This window comes from Haemaphysalis longicornis, unplaced genomic scaffold (assembly GCF_048455015.1).
Source record: "Haemaphysalis longicornis isolate Haplotype H1 unplaced genomic scaffold, Haemaphysalis longicornis Haplotype H1 scaffold_7, whole genome shotgun sequence".
In the NCBI taxonomy this organism is placed as follows: Eukaryota; Metazoa; Arthropoda; class Arachnida; order Ixodida; family Ixodidae; genus Haemaphysalis; species Haemaphysalis longicornis.
In genome coordinates this window covers 141,463,163-141,476,908 of record NW_027526422.1, presented here as the reverse complement: position 1 = coordinate 141,476,908, position 13,746 = coordinate 141,463,163, and the positions used below count along the sequence as shown (strand labels likewise).

Here is a 13,746-nt window from a genome sequence, read left to right as displayed (position 1 = left end):
GTCAGCTAATGGTTGGAGTGCAGAGGAGAACCGTAAAACCCGAGGAAAGTGTGACAAAAAGGCTACTTTTAAAATCACGTGGTTCAAGCATGTGAGAGCGCACATATATACAAGCGTTCAACATCCATATACAATGGGACAGCAGACAAAAAAACAGCTCCAAATGTCAGGGATTATGTTCGAGAAAGAGAATTGGACTGTTTTCCTCAGAAATCCGAGTTTCTCATCTACCCGCCTACCAGTAGGGGACGGAAGAGACAATCACAACAATTACAACAAAGAGACAATCCTTCTTCTATAGAAGAGCACTCAGCTCACCGTGAAACTCATCTCCAGAACGGCAAACAAGAATAGAGGTATGAAGGAAGACACGCTCATACGGCTCGTACAAACCTTTATAATTAGTAAAATGACCTACTGCATTCCTTTCCTACAGCTCAAAAATGAGGAGAAAGTAAAAATTATGGCTTAATTAAGAAGGTTAATAAAAAAGCAATCGCATTACAAGTTACCACGCCCAACGAACGCTTCGAATCACTAGGCATCAAGAACTGGATTGAAAAACTAATTGAAGCGCAACAAACAGCACAATTGGAACACCTATCTAAAAGGAAAACTGGAAGAGACATTCTGCAGTCACTAGGAACCCGAAGCGAAAGTTCCCTCCCAAATGATGTTGGCGTCCCACGCGAATGGTGAAAATAGATACGCCCCCCGTTACTACCAAGAAATATGCACCCAGAGCTAAACGTGGAAAGAAGACAAGCTAGAGCACGAGTCCTTGACAAACATTTCTGAACCCATTGTGAGCCACGGGATATTGTCTATGTTGACACTGCCGACTACTACGACGGTGGCTCTTGTCTTAACGCCATGGCAATTGCGGTCGTCACCAATAATAGAGTCACAATGGCTTCAGAATCCACGTCGGCCAAAGATCCTATCAGGGGGAGGAAATGACCACAGCCATTGCTATAAATTCTACACGAGCAACCACAATCATAAGCGACTCGAATTCCGCCATACCTAACTTCCTGAACGGCGGGATCTCCCCGGTAGCAGCCTCACTGTTAAAGAAGACTACCAACAAAAGAAAAATTCTTTTGGTATGAACTCCGGCCCACTGTCGTCTACAGGGGAATGGACTGGCCCACGCAACCGCTCGAGCTCTGGTCAACCGAGCTGTGTTGCCTACGACGCTAGCATAACCACCGCCATCCCCACACCAGACCGCACTCGAAAGCCAAGAACAAGGACACATTATTAGATCTCACAAAGACAGGCTAGTCGCATGCAGCGATATAATAAAACACTATAGGTTATCCAAATCCAAATATCCACCGGCCCACCGCACCCTTTCTAGAAAGAGGCAGTTGCGTGCCGACGGTTGCAAACACTTTTACAAACCCTGTTTCCCTCAACCGCTGCCATCCTGACCTTTACTGAAACGTCTGCACTTTGTGCAACAGCAGAGCCGACCTACACCACATGATGTGGTCCTCCCATGAGCTCCAAAAACTACGACTGCCTATAATAGCAGATCCGATGTAAATACACTTAAAAGATGCAAAATTAAGACTGTAGAAAGATGGGAGACTGTTCTCAGCTCCACACCAGAGGCACAACTCACAGCAGTCCGGATGGCCGAAGCCGGCGTGAGGACCCAAGGAATCATGGCTGACGGCTGAGGGAGGGAGACCCTCCAAGTCGTCTACCGTTCGGAACCCATCTCGGGCATCAAATAAAGTCATCTCTCTCTCGCTTTCTCTCACTCTCTTCAAAAGTGATTAAGTGCTGCTGTGATAAGTCCGGGGGCAATAGTGCTCAAGAAAAGAACACAAGTAAATGCACGCATATGACGCACATCTGCGCGACCACATCTGTTCAAAATGAAAATAACGCTAGCCTTAAAATCACGAGGTTTAAACATGTGAAAGTTCTATACTTGGTCTGTGCTGTGGGATAAAAGGGGGGTGTACATAAATTTAGCGAGACAGGCAGGTTCGACTAGATGTGGGTGCAAATTCATATACAAAGGGTCAGCAGGGAAAAAATTATCTACTCAATAAAGTGTTTAGGTCTACTGGAACCGTCTGGCGGCAATACTAGTCAAATAGGGAAAGACGACAAAAGGAGAGAAGTGAAGGCACGCACGTTACGTAGATCTGGACATACACATCTGGGCGGCGCATTTGGCATCAAGGAAGTACGACGCGGTCTGCAATGAATATTAGGAAAAGGAAGAGAAATAAAGGAAGGGAGGAGAAAAGCAATCGCACAAACGGGCTTGCTCAAGTAGATAACAAGGTAAGAATTGCAAACATAGCAATGGCAACGCAGTCTACAACCCAAAACTACATATTTTCTGGACAGTGCTAAAGCCGCTGTGCTGACATACGCGGTACTGTCACCATAACTAAAATTAGCTACTGGTTTTCGCCAAATGGTGAGAAATCTTTATGTAGCAAGTGCCACAAACGGGCATAGCAGTATCCTAACCAGTCTAGAATTTCTGAATATGAGTTAGAAAAATTGGAAAAAGATAGAGTGGGGGAGAGGGACGGGAATTTTATTCAAAGGAAGGACATGAAAGTTTCACGTAACTTTCATTGATTCCAGATTGATTGATTGACTCCTGAACCTCGTGATCGTGATTGGCTTTAAAAAAAAAGATTCCAGAATTTTGGCCTTCAGCTGTTCGCAAGAATTTCAAGGAGTGGTAACATGCCTTGATAGGGATAAAGGGGACTGATTTTGCAAGCGAGCAATGATTATTAAATCTCTAACAGAAGTACAATATCGTTTGGCCGATATATTTTTGGACACATAGTGTTCATTACAGTAGGTATTCAACGTTTGCGGAGTCACACTTAAAGTGCCCTTTTACATTAATACAATAGTTCAAAGGCGTGCTAGCGGCGTGTTCTGTGGTGGTCACGCGGGGACATACTTTATCACGGTTTGTGGCACGACATGCACGCAGTGGTTTGTAGTCGGTTGATGTTTGATATAGGGAGTAAGTCGACGAGATTCTTGTTTGGTCTGTAAACAGCGCGCGGCGTTTCTGGAAGTATGCTTTTTAGGCGTTTAGTTTGAACAAGGATATTTTGATGTTTTCTAAGTAAGGTTGCAACTTTCTGATGGGAGCCTGAGTGAGTAAAACGAGGTTCGGGTGCATATTAGGGTTCGGAATTTCTTTACGGAAAATTTCGGTGCGGTTCAGTAGGTTACCTGGTGTAATAGCCTTGTCAGTTACCTGCTCTGGGCACTTCTGATTCAAGTGCCAAAACCACGAACTTGAAATAAAAATCCGCATACTTAGCACAGATTCGCCTGAAGCTGTCAGCGTGGCTATGAGGTATCGCTGTCTTGCAGTGCCTGACATGGATGCTGTGAAAATGCAAATACTCGCGCATATCTGTCCATTTCCCGTAGAAATTCTTCTTAGGGCTTCCCTGAGAAACCATCATTGTAACAACCAGAAAATTTACGCTGAGCGTAGAGTAGGAGTGACAGAGGGAAGTGCTAGGATGCGCTAAGGTAAAAACCTCAAAGTTAAAATCCCCGCTTCGTTGTGCTGCGGCATCATGAATATATCGCCTAAATACCTTTTGTAGTAGGGTTTATTTACATTCTGGGTTTCAAGGAAGTTTGACTCTAGACGTCCCATAAAGACATTGGCGTAGTTTGGCTCGATTATATCCCATTGACGTTTCGCTGACTTGCACGTAATTTACACTGTCAAAGTCAAAGTTTATAATTTCAAGAATAAGATGAAAAAAAAGCTTGAGGGTAAGAAAAGCGAAACTTTTGCGCCACGCCGACTGCTCATACGCGGATGGCACAGGAGTGATGCCACCTGCCTGGAGAATGTTAGTGTATAGGGACACAACATTCGGAGTAACAAGTTGCAGTTGTTGGTAATTTCAATCGTTATGATACGTGCGAGAAAGGCATTTGTATCCCTAATGAAGGACAGAAAGCTGGGAGGAATATCACGAATAACAAAGGCAACATAACGCCAGAGATTCTCGGGGGCAGTACCAATGCCAGAAACAATATGGCGACCGAGGTCGTTTTTTTATGTATCTTAGGGAGTAGGTATATTCTACCGGCAATTGGCCTAAAGGATTAAGGGTACCAGCGGTGGTTTCACTAAGTACTTTATTTTGAACAAGCTCAGTGAGTTTATCTTCGAGGATTAGATTAAACTTATAAGTGGCATGAATAAGGAGTACTGTGTACAAAGTCGATTTTAAAAGTTCCCAATGAGCCTAGTTGACATAGTCGGTTTCTTAGACCATTACAATGGCGCTTCCTGTATCGGTGGGCTTGATAACTATGTCGGGAAAATTGCGAGTTCCTCGAAAGATTTTTTTACCTTGCTATTCATCTTACGGCGGAAATTGGGTTTTGGTGTGCTGCTCGTTCTCATGTTGAAGGGCTTAATGTACATGTCGAGGCAATTATCACGCTGCATGGGAGGGGTCCAGTGCTTACGGCGAGGCAATGCCCGTCAGGCTTCGTCAACCGCGGGACGGTCGTGGAAGTACTCTCGTAATCTCGTATTCGCGGCGAAGTTATCTGAGTTTCTAAAAAGTTTAAATTAGTCAAAGACACCAGTTTCCGAGTAGAAGTTCAGAACTTTTGACAGGGCGCCTAACTGCGCATGGCGAGAGGGTGACACATGAGAAAATGATAATATTTACAGTAAGATTTTGGTTTGCGTTAGTAAACTGCGGAGAGTTTACAGACAGGATGGTGAAGTTTTTGGCTTTCGCTGGCAGACTCATGAGGGTAATTAGTACCGGCGCTAGACTGAGTTGGCGAGACGTCAGTATTTGGCATGTTTATCACGTTTAAGGTGCAATTCTTCTTTGCGTTGCCAGATTGGGGACAGCCATTAGTATTTGGGCAACTTAATATTCTCGCACGTGTAGTCATTGCTATGAATAATATCTCCGCAAAACTTACCGAGTTTTGTTTGTGATATCGCGGAGGCCTTTTTGGATTCGAAGCTCGTAGAAGGACTAACTGTCTTTCCCTTAACTCTTGACTAAGAACTTCTTCTTCCTGGCGGAGAGAATGGGACATAGTCTCGTAGTCATTGAGAATGAACTGAGTTAACTGCAAAGAGGTGTTGCCGAGTAGGTGTTGCCACTTTCTCAGTTTAGACGGGGAGAGCTCGGCAGTGGCAGGCTTAAGTTTAGCCCTCAAACTTTTGGAAGCTACCTCGACAGTTAAACCACGAGCAAGTCCTGAAACGTGTAATTCGGAACGGACGCGCATAACAGAAATATTTCGTCATCTTAGAAACTGTTTTGACACTGGGTGGCTGGCGGTGTTTTTTAGTTTTCTTGGTCCTAGTCAGTTGCTTTGCTCAGGAGATACTTTCTTGCGGTGGTTGTACAGGGCATGGGCTGGCTTTGCTTTCTTTATTTTGATTTTTTAGTGTTACGACACTTGTTAGTACGACGAGAATTACGGCAAGTGCAAGTGATAAAATTAACTACCCCGCCTGTGTTAAAATTTCAAATTCTGTTTTGGTTTAGAGGTATGTGTTCCCAAGGTTAAGGCTGAAATACTTATCACCGACTATTCATATCGCCCCCTGCGAACGATGGGAAATGTGACAAAACACCGGTGTATTTCGCTCTGATTTTGCAGAAGCCGATGTATGACCACAGGCCACATAAAATATTTATTAAAAGCGCGCTTGTTTCAGTTGTCACTTGCCTCCTTCTATGTGTAAACACGGCCCGAACCGGACAGCTAAACAATTTATCACGAAGTTTCTTACTAAACAACGTTCTTAGCCCCGTCATATCATTTAGCTCTTAAAGCGGGATCTGCATTACAGTCGAAGTTCTTTTTAAACATTAGAGATAGGTTCGTGATAATGACGACGATGATGGTGTTAATGGGTTTGTTTAAATGGTGGGGCGTATGTGTTCAGGCATTAGATCACGTTTTAATGCTTTCGCATTTTTATCCTACCTCCTCCCGAAGAATCTGCCAGTGCGTTTGTCCGTCCGTCCAACCGTAAAGCGGGATTCAGACGACGGACGTGGAGGCTGCAGGAACCGGGCAGATATGCGACGTTACATAACGTCATCGGATGATCCAGCTCAGCGGCGCGTCCACACGCACGTAGATACTATCAGACGACAGCCCGCAAGGAGCGAGGCGACTCTTGATCTGACCGCCCCATCGTAGCAGGCCACCGGGCTGACGTGACGAAGGCGCTGCGTGGAGAGAGAGAGAGAGAGAGAGACAAAGAGAGAGAAACAGCAGTTATTCAAAAAGCTCCACCTTATGGGGCTGTGGCGGCTGCCCACATGGCCGCCGCGCCCTGAGGCATCGGAAGTGCACTCGTCCGTGCTTCGAAATGGGTGATAACCCCGCTTGTTCGACCAAGATCTGTGAAAAAAACGTCGGCCACCTTTCGATTCCAGAACCGTCTGCGGCCGGTCTGCACCCAGGGCGAAGCCTTAATACTGCTCACGTTAGGTGGCTCTGAGGGCCAGAATGGCTTCTTTCTCTGTCGTCTGAATCGGACTTCACGCGTGACACAATGCGCTACTTAGGCGTAAATTTTTAATATTGGATATTTCTCTCTTGATATCATAAAAAGTCCCAAATAAAACTTCCTAGGGCATAGGACCTAGGCCACTCCCATATCTGAAACGTCGAAGTAAAGTTATATTTTTAATTGCGCCCATTTCTACTCACTGTGCGTGTGCGTGTGCGTCTGTGCGCGTGCGTGTGCGTGTGTGTGTGTGTGTGTGTGTGTGTGTGTGTGTGTGTGTGTGTGTGTGTGTGTGTGTGTGTGTGTGTGTGTGTGTGTGTGTGTGTGTGTGTGTGTGTGTGTGTGTGTGTGTGTGTGCGTGTCTGTGTGACTGTGTCTGTTTGTGTATGCGCGCTCATGCGTGCGTACGTGTGTGTGTATCTGTGTGTGCGTGCGTGCGTGTGTGTGCGTCTGTGTGTGTGCGTGCGTGCGTGCATGCATGTGTGACTGTGTGTGTGTGCGTGCGTGCGTACGTGCAAGTGTGCGCGCGTGCGTGCGTATGCGTGTGTGTGTGTCATTTCTTGTTTCCGTACACGTTTCTCCTGCTTCCTTCTAATGTTTCCTCCCTGAGAGTGTGTCAGTATCTAAATGTGTGTTGGTCTACTTCCTGAATAAACGTTTTAGGCAAGGTCGTTTAAGATGTTTACCCACTTTTGAAATACAATAGATGAAAAATTACATTGGCCGTCATGTTGTGCTTACGGTCGCAATACTAACGTCAACAGTAACTGCTCGCCAGGGCTCATTCTACGTTCTGCGTAATTTTTTTTTTGTTCATTCAGACGAAAAATGCGCACCGAGTGGCAACCTGCTTGCTCTTTTTCTTCAGCATTTCTTCTTCCCTGACTCACCCAGAAGTTTACTTATCCTCTGCTTGATTATCTCTTGCAGAGGAACGGGTGTTGCCTTAGGCTAATACAAGCTCCAGGGCGAAGAAGGAACTGTGGGCATTGCGGCGCCGGATGTACACCGCCCCCAACTCCGCCATCTGCATAAAGTGACAGCGCACCCTGATTTCTAGGTGCGACCACGGAGCATGCCGCATTTGTGCCTTAGACATGTGCAACCAGATAAACTCCGAATTGACCTAACTTCAATAAAGCATAGATTAGGGATAAGAAAAATAAAATAAGCATGTATTCCCAGCACATTTTCACTCGCCTTACGCTAAGCTGCTTGGTGTGACCCAGATTTTCCTTAGTTCTTACGGTTTTACAAATGTTCGTCTCCTACGCGAAGACGAACTCCTCGTGACGAAATAGGTCGTTTTGCACGTCTGCAAAGATGACACGAGGCAGAGGAGGTTAGAATCAGTGTATTTACAATATGGCAGTGGTACTGGACATTGCAGCGGAGACACAGCAGCTGGCAGAAATGCTGTTCGTGTCAGGCGCACCACGGTCGTCGCCTTCGCCTTCATTCCCCGCTCCGACGGATCCACCACACGGAGCGGCTGCTTGGCAGCTGCTTCTTCGCCAAGACGGCTACCCCTTAGAAATATCATCAGGACATGGCGTTGCGGGAGCCGATGTTATTTGAGCGTAGAAAGACCGTGAACGTGTGGCGGCAGTTCACTGTGACTGTGCGCAGCCAAACTTTCATGGTTATACAGAGCGGTTGCCCAATGACAGGCACCAGGTCACACACATATGCATTGGTATAACACATCGCAGCAAGGTAGTTTGAAACCCTGCATTGCTTTTTGTTAAAATGGCGTATCGGTATTCAATAGCAAGTTTTGTATTCAGCGCATACACTTAACAAAACAGTTGGGCACGAAGATTTCCCTCCGCCAAGATGGAAGATTTCGGACAAGTAGTAGAATCCCAACTCCCAAAGCAATCGGCGCGTTCTACAGCCACCGCCATAATGGAGCAATCCCGTTTTTCTTATATGGCCGCTGGCCTGCAGCATTTCTACGCTGAAAGCACTTCAGTAATTGATATCTGCCAGAATTTTTGCCCTCCACTTATACCTTGCCAGCCAGACTGCAATGTAAATGTTGGGACGGCCTCGTGCAACCAGCATTTCTTCGAAATCGTTCCTCTGTGGAAATGACGTGGCCACTACTGAACGTTCAAATCACATCTACCAACAATATTTTGTATTTTAATTACTATTTTAGGCATCCGAAAGTGCACTTATACGTACGTAATGTCCCCTAACCATGCCTGAATTTCGCAGCTCTATTATTGAAATTACTGTTGTTTTTTTTTTCAGGCATAAGAACCCGTAATCTATATCACCGAAAAATTGCGATAAATACCTTTAAGTTGAAATCCGTTTCTCCTGACTTCACGCCTTAGGCTGGCACATAGGCTCAATTACGCGCTATTCATGATTTTTTTTTTTGACAGAGGGATTGGTCCAGCATACGTTTAAAGATTTTGGTACGGGCGCAACGAGATGACCCTTTTGTTGCTGCGGTCTGCTCGACCTGGGTACTTGGGGCTTCAAGGCACCGACCCAAATATAACGTAATTTTTGTTAGCAGCCCTGAAACTGGCTAATCTCTGAAGTAGAATTCACATCACTTTATGGCTAATTAAGAAATCAACAGAAGTGTTCTTGTGACTGTTAGCGTATGTTTATATTTATTTTTTGCTCTGCAATGCTGCAATGATATTGTGGCGGGATGAAGACGATGGACAATGGATAATCACCCATTCTTAGGAAGACAAAGATGTGTCTGGCGCGGTTCCGGGATCGGGACCTCTCATGGCAGACATCATGCAAGTACACCATTCACATTCTACCATCCTTCGTGTCATGTTTGCCCTACCACCACGTAACATCTCTGGTGGACGGTACAGTGTTCATCCCCACCCTGGCCCCTCAGCTCGGCTCCGTCTCCGCTCCTGAAGTGGACTCCTCCAGGCCCAGCCCACGAGTGCCATGAACAAAACCGTTCCCCAGCCCCGTGTCCCCAGCCGATACGAGTCGAGGCCTGAAGAGCCGTTACAAGACCACACGACGATGCCGTTCCTCTTCCACGTTCTCCGGCGCGCCTTCACGGGCTTTCGACGATTCTTCATGGCGTCGGTGGGCATTGCTGTTCTGGCGACGGTGCTCATCAAGCTCATCATCGTCATCCATGTGGCAAGGATGTCTTCACAGCATATTATCCTATCATCTTTCGTTCTTACCCCAGTCACCTAACTATTGCAGCCTCGACCGGGACGGTCGCCCTCGAAGTGGGGAGGAAGACGATGTAAAATGGCTAATTACCCCTTCTTCTGATGAAGAAAAAGATGTATGTGGCGCGGTGCTGGGCTCGAGATGTCTCCTGGCCGACATGGTGTAAATACACCATTCACATGCTACCATCGTTCGTGTCTTCTACGCCCCGCCGTCACGTAACATCATGATTTCGTGCTTTTTCTGTCTATCGATTACAGAACGCGTTGTGTTTAAGGATATCTGCTCTTCATTGTCCAGTTATTTTTTCCGTGACCCTAAATATGTGGGGCAGAAGTACGACGTGTACATACAAATCACCACTCATTCGTACGTGTTGAGACAAGCGAGACCATTGACGGCATCAAATGGCTCTGTTGAAGTTTATGTAGCACGTGCTCAATCAAAGGAGCAGTTTTCTTGCTTTTCACCTTCAGGCACCTTGATATTTCACAGGATCTCACGAGACCAACCTCAATGAGATGGGCTTTGGCGCGTAATATGAAAACGAGGTGTAAAGACCAGTTTAGGTGGGAGATGTCGTTCGCCTTTTTTTAGCAGTTCTTTGTGTCCACTTATACGGAGGGGAGGCCTTCTAATGCCACCACTTCCCGATAGCTTCTTTAAAAATGGTGCGCTTTCCCAAATCTCATTGGATTTTACTCTTCAATCAACACCACATAACCTTCGGACAGGGGTTTCGTGTTTTGGGTGTTCGCTTTGAGAGCCCCTCCTATTTCCTTGGTACACTCGTGATGCCATTTCTTCAAAGAAGCTATCACGATTCGGGATCGACTTCTCTATGCCTATTAAAGGTCCCAAATGTGTGGCATTACTTGTTACTTCTGTAGCTGTTGCCGTCCACGGAAGAAATCGGCGGCGTTAGTTGCGTGCGCTCCTTTTGGCCCACCATACACGTAAGTCGGAGAGAGAATGATTGTTTAGAGCTTCATTAACTTGACCGCGGTTGCCTACAGCCCCTCCACTAAAGTTGGTTGTTCTGGAACTAGTTATTGTATCAACGTTTTTATGCTTCATATGAGGCAATCAAAAAAAAATCATGAGGCACCCTTTGCTATAGCGTTTTATGGTATTTTTGTGCACTGCAGTGACTTCCCCGCTCATGTCCGATAGCTTCGACCATTCCGTTTATCTTTTTCTCAGGTATGGTCGAGGTCAGAATATTGTGCGATCGGTAAACAACTGGCACACCCTGTAGCGGGGTGAGTCATCACAACGCTTTGCAGGCCGCACAATGGCGGCCGCAACAACAATGCCGGCCGCCAACTTTTCGCAAAGGGCTTCCAATGTTGGGGAGTTCATGGTGTGGGGACGTGCAAGAAGTCCCTACTAAAGAGTGTCATGCCCAAGTATGCGACCAGCTTCAGCTACGTATACCCGCAACGCCCGTCTCATCTCCCTCGCCTGAATACGGTAGAGGAGCGCCTGATCACCCCCCGTTTTCTGTTTATGTACATAAGGCACCTCTCTCACGGCTGCGATCAGTAAGGCACCCGAGATCAGATAGAGAACGTTCCTATCGATGTGCAAGGAACCCTGCAGTCCCTCTCTCGCCACGTCTCGCACGTCAGCGTGGTAGAGGTTCACATCAAGCGCCGACTCGTACACAAGCCGACTTACAAGTCCCGAGTGCCCTAGTCCTGGGTGCATGGGTTAGGAGCGGAAAGCGGAGGGTGAGGGCGCGCACACGCAGCTATAAGTTTCATGTTACTGATGACATGTCCGTTGTGCTGGCGGGAGGTTCAAATGAGAAGGTCAAACAGCCCAATGTGACCTGTATGGTGTCCTCAGTGCTCGAGCGGATTGGGTTGGTGTGTTACACAAACATAAGAAGCCTAAGACGCGGGAGGGAAGCAGACAGCTTCGTGTTTGTCCTCTAGAATAAAGCTGGTCATTTCAAGTTGCATACCGCTGATTTGGAAGTATGCTCAATAGCGTATTAAAAAACAAACATGTTTTGTTTCTTGCTATCTGTGGACTGCGTCCAGTTTTGCAGGTTATCCTTTTCCAGAGAGTGGAATAGCGCTGTTTTTTTATTTTAAAGGACTTAATGCTTGAAGGAGAACGGCCACTTGATTTTCTCAGTAGTATTTGCGGCTGTCACATCCAATGTCTCGGCCGTTACCTCGTTTCCCGTGAACCGTCTATTTGGTTATTGTTTTGTTGCGTAGTCTACGAATCTGAGTATCCACGCCGTCACTCTTAGAAGCCGCTTGTATGATGCTTTCGCCTGTATCTCCGACGTTTGTGGTTGGTGATTCCTGCTGCTTCATCTCTAAACGATAAAATCATGGCTGGTTACCCTCTGTCACTCTGTAAATGTCAGCAAGCTGGACATTCCCTTTGCAAGACCCAACATCTGTTTGTCTTTTATGCCGACGGCAAACCATACCTCAGGATAACTCTCCAGAACACGCATGACTACTGTACGAGACAAATCTAAATTGATACTTTCATAAACTCTTTATTGGCCACTCCGGGGCGAGTGGTTTCGCTTCTAGACAGTTTATCTAATCAACAATAAGTTATACGGAGGGACGTTTCCCTATTGCTCTACGATCTGTATATTTACGTTCTCCTGTCATTCGGCTGAGTCTTCTTTTCGGTTCCCATTTATCAAAATCCACCAAATGGATGATTTTCTTAGAAATGCAGACTTCACAATTGTGTTTGGGTTTTCCCAAACACGTCCCAACCGTGTTTAGTACTCAAAGGCACAAGTCCTTCTCTGTTTTCCCGCTTCTATGTGATGACAGTAAAGGCATTGCTTATAATATTGAAACCGACCATTTCTGGGTCACAAGTGCTATTTGTTTATTCGAAGCATTATTTCTCGCCCAGCCAACGCCTATGCGCAACCATCGGCAGGCGGTGTAGTCCTTGCTGGCCTGGTTGAATCTAAATATTTGGCCTCTTTACGCAGTTCATCTTCAAAATACGATGGAAAATACTGAATTTTACGGCGTTTCCCCCTCAAGTAGGATTCGATCTAATCAAATCGTACCTAAACTCTAGACAGCAGTCGTAGAAATGAACAACATCCACTCGCAGACACAATCAATTCACACAGGTGTACCACAAGGAAGCATCCTTGGCCCTCTAATTTTCAATATTTACATATATGATCTAGTAAACATAGACAGCCGCACAAAATATATAATTTACGCAGACTACACCACGTTACTATTCACATCAAATAATTCTCAAGATCTTGCCTCGACCGCGAATGCGGTTTTAGAGAAACTACGCTTGGGGTGTATCGATAACGGTCTTAAAGTAAACACCGAAAAAACGAAAGCAATTTTGTTCCAACCGAAAAACACAGACTTATCTGTGGGTAGTGATATTCTGTTTTCTTCCTCTAATATTAAGCTTGTACAATGTGCTAAAACATTGCGAGTTCTCTTCAACCATCGCATGTCATGGAGTGAACATATCAATGTTCCAATAGGCAAACTTTCCGAAGCAGTCGGACTTTTGTATTCAGTTAAAAATCTCCCTTGTAGAGTAAAAGTTCTGATTTATAACGCTCTCTTTTTAAGTCACATAAATTATTGTTCTTGTGTTTGGGGAACCACTTCCGCTACAAACTTGCCCCACTTGTTTCTTCTGCAGAAAAAATGCGCGCGCATAATTTTTAATATGCCTTATCGCTCACCATCTGAGCCCTTATTCCAAGAGCTGTCCCTGATGAAAGTACATAATGTGCTAAACCACCGACTAGTGTCTGCGTATCGCAAAGAATCAAAATGTGGCACCAATTTTATCGCTTCCCTGGCAAATCTGAAAGAAAACGTCCTAACCTACAACACACGGTCACCAGAACTTTGGCACGTACCCTGCCCAAGAACAAACTACGGTACTCAAATGCTAAGCTTTACTCTTCCCACCTTACTGAATAAACTTCACTTAAGTCGTATAGACGTCACATCCACATCCTTAACAGCTCTTCGTACGTACTTTCTGTAGTGACACGCTTT

The 13,746-nt window shown here is 45.8% G+C and overlaps 1 protein-coding gene across 1 annotated transcript in view; it reads left to right on the top strand.

The window, feature by feature from the left end:
* The window catches only part of LOC144147089 (uncharacterized), a 293,400-nt gene extending 285,667 nt beyond the window's left edge, over positions 1-7,733 (top strand). Inside the window, exon 34 of the mRNA XM_077679136.1 lies at positions 7,460-7,733. Within this exon, the coding sequence (XP_077535262.1) occupies positions 7,460-7,479 (20 nt within the window). The 3' untranslated portion in view covers positions 7,480-7,733. The remainder of the gene's footprint in view (positions 1-7,459) is intronic.
* Positions 7,734-13,746: the final 6,013 nt, after the last annotated feature.